General features: G+C 48.8%; 1 protein-coding gene across 1 annotated transcript in view; it reads left to right on the top strand.

Annotated features, from left to right (window-relative positions):
- The first annotated feature begins 4,240 nt into the window (after positions 1–4,240).
- Positions 4,241–5,211, top strand: part of ADRB2 (adrenoceptor beta 2) — a 3,077-nt gene continuing 2,106 nt past the window's right edge. The window contains exon 1 of the mRNA XM_063928083.1: positions 4,241–5,211. This exon is cut by the window's right edge and continues 2,106 nt beyond it. Coding sequence (XP_063784153.1) covers positions 4,633–5,211 — 579 coding nt within the window. The 5' untranslated portion in view covers positions 4,241–4,632.

Below are 5,211 nucleotides of genomic sequence, written 5' to 3' on the forward strand. Positions count from 1 at the left end.
ATTTTTCCTTTTCAGGTCAAGTGCCTACAGTTTCCCATAAGCGTCTGCTTCGCTTTGATGATCAACAAGGCTGCAGACGTAGATCTCAGAACCGGGTGTGGTTCATCAAATCGACAGTGTCTAGGTCGACAATGTTTAGGTCGACAGTCACTAGGTCGACATGGATGGAAGGTCGACAGGGTTTCTAGGTCGACATGTGCTAGGTCGACAGGTCTAAAGGTCGACATGAGGATTTTTATTTTTTTTGTGTCGTTTTCTTCGTAGAGTGACCGGGATCCCAAATTAGTGCACCGCGTCCCCTCGCATGGCTCGCTTCATTCGCCATGCTTCGGGCATGGTGCCTTCGCTCCGCTACCGCTTCGCTCGGCACACTTCACCGTTCCAATCGTAGTCCACGTGGATCGTTAAGTATGAAAAAATTCAAAAAAAGAAAAAAAATGTGAAAAACTCATGTCGACCTTTAGACCTGTCGACCTAGCACATGTCGACCTAGAAACCCTGTCGACCTTCCATCCATGTCGACCTAGTGACGGTCGACCTATAGTGGTCGACCTAAACACTGTCGATCTTCAGACCGGATCCCTTCAGAACCATCTGCTTCTCCCATGGACAGCTTTATGTGGCTTGCTCACAAGTTAGAAGCCCCAAGCATCTTCTTGTGTTAATCCCTGAGGGAAAAACTGGAAATGTTGTTTATTAAGAAATGTTGTGATCTATGTGTACAATATAAAATATACATGACAATATTAGATGGCACTACTGTCTTTGTAAAATTAGTTCTGTTGAGCAATAACAGACATCCACACAAGCGAAGCCAGGGGTGCTTGAATGTCCTTCAGCTGCACAAATCAAATAGTCCAGCGCACATAACTGTACATAGTATTCTTGTGGAGTCCAAACTGCACCAGGTTCCATATTATAGAGCTGCTGCTCCCCTTCCAACAGCACACAAACTCCGGAAATCCCACATATAACTCTGTTTAAAGGAAGAACAAGGAGGGGACACTCCATAGTGCATAAAAGTATAGTATTTATTCTTAAAACACATAACAGTGTAAGATATTTTAAAACAAGCAAGGTACCAGACTTAGGACAGTGCATACTTGCCTAGCCTCCCGGAATGGCCAGGAGGCTCCCGAAATTCGGGTGGCTCTCCCGATCCCTCGGAAGGGTGGGCAAGCCTCCCGTTTTCCGTCAGGCTCTCCACTCCCCCCCTCGGCCACCCACAGCAAAGAACAAGTTTGCGGCCGAGGGGATCCGATTACGTAATTCGCGCTGAACCGTGTCATCGTAGCTCCGCCCCCCGCTATACAGTGCCTAGTTTCTCGGCACTGTGTAGCGGGGGGCGGAGCCACGATGACGCGATCACGATGTCACGCCCCCAGACTGCCACTTCCCTGTCGTCACGCCCCCTCGGACGGCCCATCATGCCGCAAGCCACGCTCCCATGCGCCTACAACGCTGCCTCCTTCCGGAGAAGGGTGCAGCAAGGTAGGTAAGTATGGGACAGTGTGGACTGGTTACCACGTGGTTTCACTACAATGACTAGGGCAATCTACATCCAGTCTCTCATACCTCCAGGGACCTGCCACTGGAAGCCACAGCATGCCGAGACCACACTGCGTTGTCAGGACAAGAAGGAGGGCCGGATCACACAAGAGCAGCGTCAAGGAGCCACGTCTTCTAGGGGACCCTAGCGAAAACTGACAACGCTCAGTTGAAACGGCTGTTGAGCACCTACCATCATGCCAGTCTATATGGTTGCCATGCCTTTGGAATAAAACCTTTTGGATGAATGTGAGTGCTGGTCTTTCACTTTACCCTTGGGTAAGAGGTGAGTGTGTTTACAGTAACACATATGGACCTGTGCACCCCCTACTGCAACTACTGAGTGCTTTCTATGACTTTATATATATGTTCGGATAGCTTCTGCTTATACAGTATTAGCATATAGTCGCGATTGCGTACGTCAAAAGATAGCAACAGCAATCGCAAGAACAACCACATCTAAATTAGGCCCGCAGTGCAAAGAAAAAACAAGCCATTAGCAAATAGAAACCGTTTCAATGCTATTTAAAACATTTTCATCATGTGAGAGCGATCTGTCCCTGCAGTTCTCGGCTGAGATAAGGATTTTCCTCACATTACACCACTTTCAGATGTCATTTTGTAAGGTAAGCTTTTAAGGGCTTTCCTTAACGCTTGTATTTCTGCTTGCTGTATAGCAGAAAACTTCAAGTGCTGTGGAGAGCAATGGCTTGCTCTATATATTGCCATCTTGTAGGAGTCAGGCATTAACGGAGAAGATAATTGAGTTATCTTCTCTGTTAACACTTTACTATATGGCTGTGATACTTACATCATGCACAAACTTTCATTTCCGCATGATTTAGTGAGCTTTGCTTGCTATATAAATAGAGCCCTAAGAATAATGTGATATTCATATGAAAGAGACAGATCACACATTCAAAATCTATATAGAAGCAATAACGATGATTCTTATTTACACTATAATTATGTGTTCTGTGTACAGTTCTGTAAACCAACCTTCACAATATTACATGGTCTTTAATGTTTAAAGATAATTTTTGGTGCCTATGTTACACCGTGGCTAACTTCCATAAACCAACCTTTACAATATTACATTATAGGAGTAGTTTAGTATTATAAAAACAAAAGAAAACTCTTGCAGCATCCTATATAGTAAATGGCTAACGCTGTTCCTCACCTCTATAGGGGGAAATCAAGTTTCTTGTGCGCCTGGCGGTCACTAGGTGGTGCCCGACAGAGCAATTCAAGTGTTGCTCCATTCGGGCGCACACAGCCGCTGACATTGCTGGTATGTTGCTCTGTCATTTTGACGGGCTGGTAACTAGTTCATATATAATAGTCCAAAATCTGGTCACAGTGCAGCTGCAATAAAAACAATAAATAACATCATGTGACAGAACATTTTAATATGTATGCGCTTCTCACTATTTTATTTCTTGACCGTTCTAGGAGAGTAGGCAAGGTTGAAGTGAATGGATTGCTGATGCAATTACTTTACTTTTACTGATAGCAGGGACAGGCTCCTTTCGGATTCCATGCCATAGAAACTTTTTGAAACATAAAATTTGATGGCAGATAAGAACCACTTAGCCCATCTTACCTACTGTCCTGGCAACTCTGTACTAATACATTCACGAGAATAAGGATTCCTTGTTGCCGCAAATTGCGGCAATAAGGAATCCTTATTATAGGGGGCAGCTCACATTTATTAATATGCCCCCCTGGTAAAGGGAAATGTGTCATAAACTTTTGAAGTAGCGGAAAAATGTGAACAGTGAGTGAGGTGAAGTGTCAGGCACATGCAAGCAGCAGCGTGTGAGCGGTGAATACAGTGGAGTGTTAGGTAGATAGCATCAACAGCAGAGTGAGTGCAAAGAGTGAGTGAGGGGCAGTGTCAGGCACATGGCAGCAGCAGTACAGTGTAAGCAGTGAGTGAGGGTCGGTGTCAGGCACATGGCAGTAGCAGTACAGTGTAAGCAGTGAGTGAGGGGCAGTGTCAGGCACATGGCAGCAGCAGTATAGTGTAAGCAGTGAGTGAGGGGCAGTGTCAGGCAGCAGCAGCAGAGTGTGAGCAGTGAGTGAGGGGCAGTGTCAGGCACATGGCAGCAGCAGTACAGTGTGAGCAGTGAGTGAGGGGCAGTGTCAGGCAGCAGCAGCAGAGTGTGAGCAGTGAGTGAGGGGCGGTGTCAGATACACGGCAGCAGCAGAGTGTAAGCAGTGAGTGGGGGGCACTATCGGTACATGGCCGCAGCAGCAGAGTATGAGCAGTGAGGGGGGGGGGGCAGAGTCAGGCTGATAGCAGCAGTACAGTGTAGTGTAGAGTCAGGCACATGGCAGCAGCAGCAGAGTATGAGCGGTGAGTGAGCTGTAGTGTCAGGCACATGGCAGCAGCAGTACAGTGTAAGCAGTGAGTGAGGGGCAGTGTCAGGCAGCAGCAGCAGAGTGTGAGCAGTGAGTGAGGGGCGGTGTCAGATACACGGCAGCAGCAGAGTGTGAGCAGTGAGTGGGGGGCACTATCGGTACATGGCCGCAGCAGCAGAGTATGAGCAGTGAGGGGGGGGGGGGGGGGGGGCAGAGTCAGGCTGATAGCAGCAGTACAGTGTAGTGTAGTGTCAGGCACATGGCAGCAGCAGCAGAGTGTGAGCGGTGAGTGAGCGGTGAGTGAGCTGTAGTGTCAGGCACATGGCTGCAGAAGTACAGTGAGTGCAGGACACACAGTGCTCTCGCTTTAAACTTCTACACCAACACTACTTAGTCCTTACACAGAAAGAAGAGCGACACCCGGCCAGGACTCTCCGGGGATTGGCTGTCACCCAGTGACGTCACGAAAGGGTGTTATTAAAGACAGCGAGGAGGGAGATTGTTGTTTCAGAACTAATAGTGACAGCCAGCAGAAGCGGCACATCCCGGGGCTAGCGCTGCATCTCTCCCTCACTGTCCCAGCAGCAGCAAATGACCGACACAGGGCAGCAGCAGCAGAGTCTCACCTGCGGGTGACCCCGGCACGTTCATGAGGGGAAGCAGCACCTGCAGCGCTGGGTGACAGTCTCTTCGCATTACAGGAAAGTTATCCACAGCGCTATGGATCTGAACACGACGCTGAGCACCATCGCCCCCAATACCACGATAGCCGTGGACGCCAGGATGGTGGGCATGGGCATACTGATGTCCGTCATTGTCCTGGTCATTGTGTTTGGGAATATCCTGGTGATCAGCGCTATCGCCAAGTTCCAGAGACTCCAGACAGTCACCAACTACTTCATCACCTCCTTAGCCTGCGCGGACCTGGTGATGGGGCTGATAGTGGTGCCATTCGGGGCCAGCTCCGTCATAATGCAGACCTGGGTGTTTGGGAACTTCTGGTGTGAGTTCTTCACCTCAGTGGACATTCTGTGTGTCACAGCCAGCATAGAGACCCTGTGTGTCATCGCCGTGGACAGGTATTTTGCCATCACCTCTCCATTCAGGTATCAGAGCCTGCTGACCAAGTGCAAGGCCAGGATTGTCATCCTCCTGGTGTGGGTTGTCTCAGCCCTGACCTCTTTCCTCCCCATTAACATGCACTGGTACCGGACTGAGGAGGAAAATGCAGTTAAGTGCTACCAAGAGGACAACTGCTGTTACTTTTACACCAACCCTGCCTATGCCATATCCTCTTCC

The sequence above is a fragment of the Pseudophryne corroboree genome, chromosome 6 (genome assembly GCF_028390025.1).
Source record: "Pseudophryne corroboree isolate aPseCor3 chromosome 6, aPseCor3.hap2, whole genome shotgun sequence".
NCBI lineage: Eukaryota > Metazoa > Chordata > Amphibia > Anura > Myobatrachidae > Pseudophryne > Pseudophryne corroboree.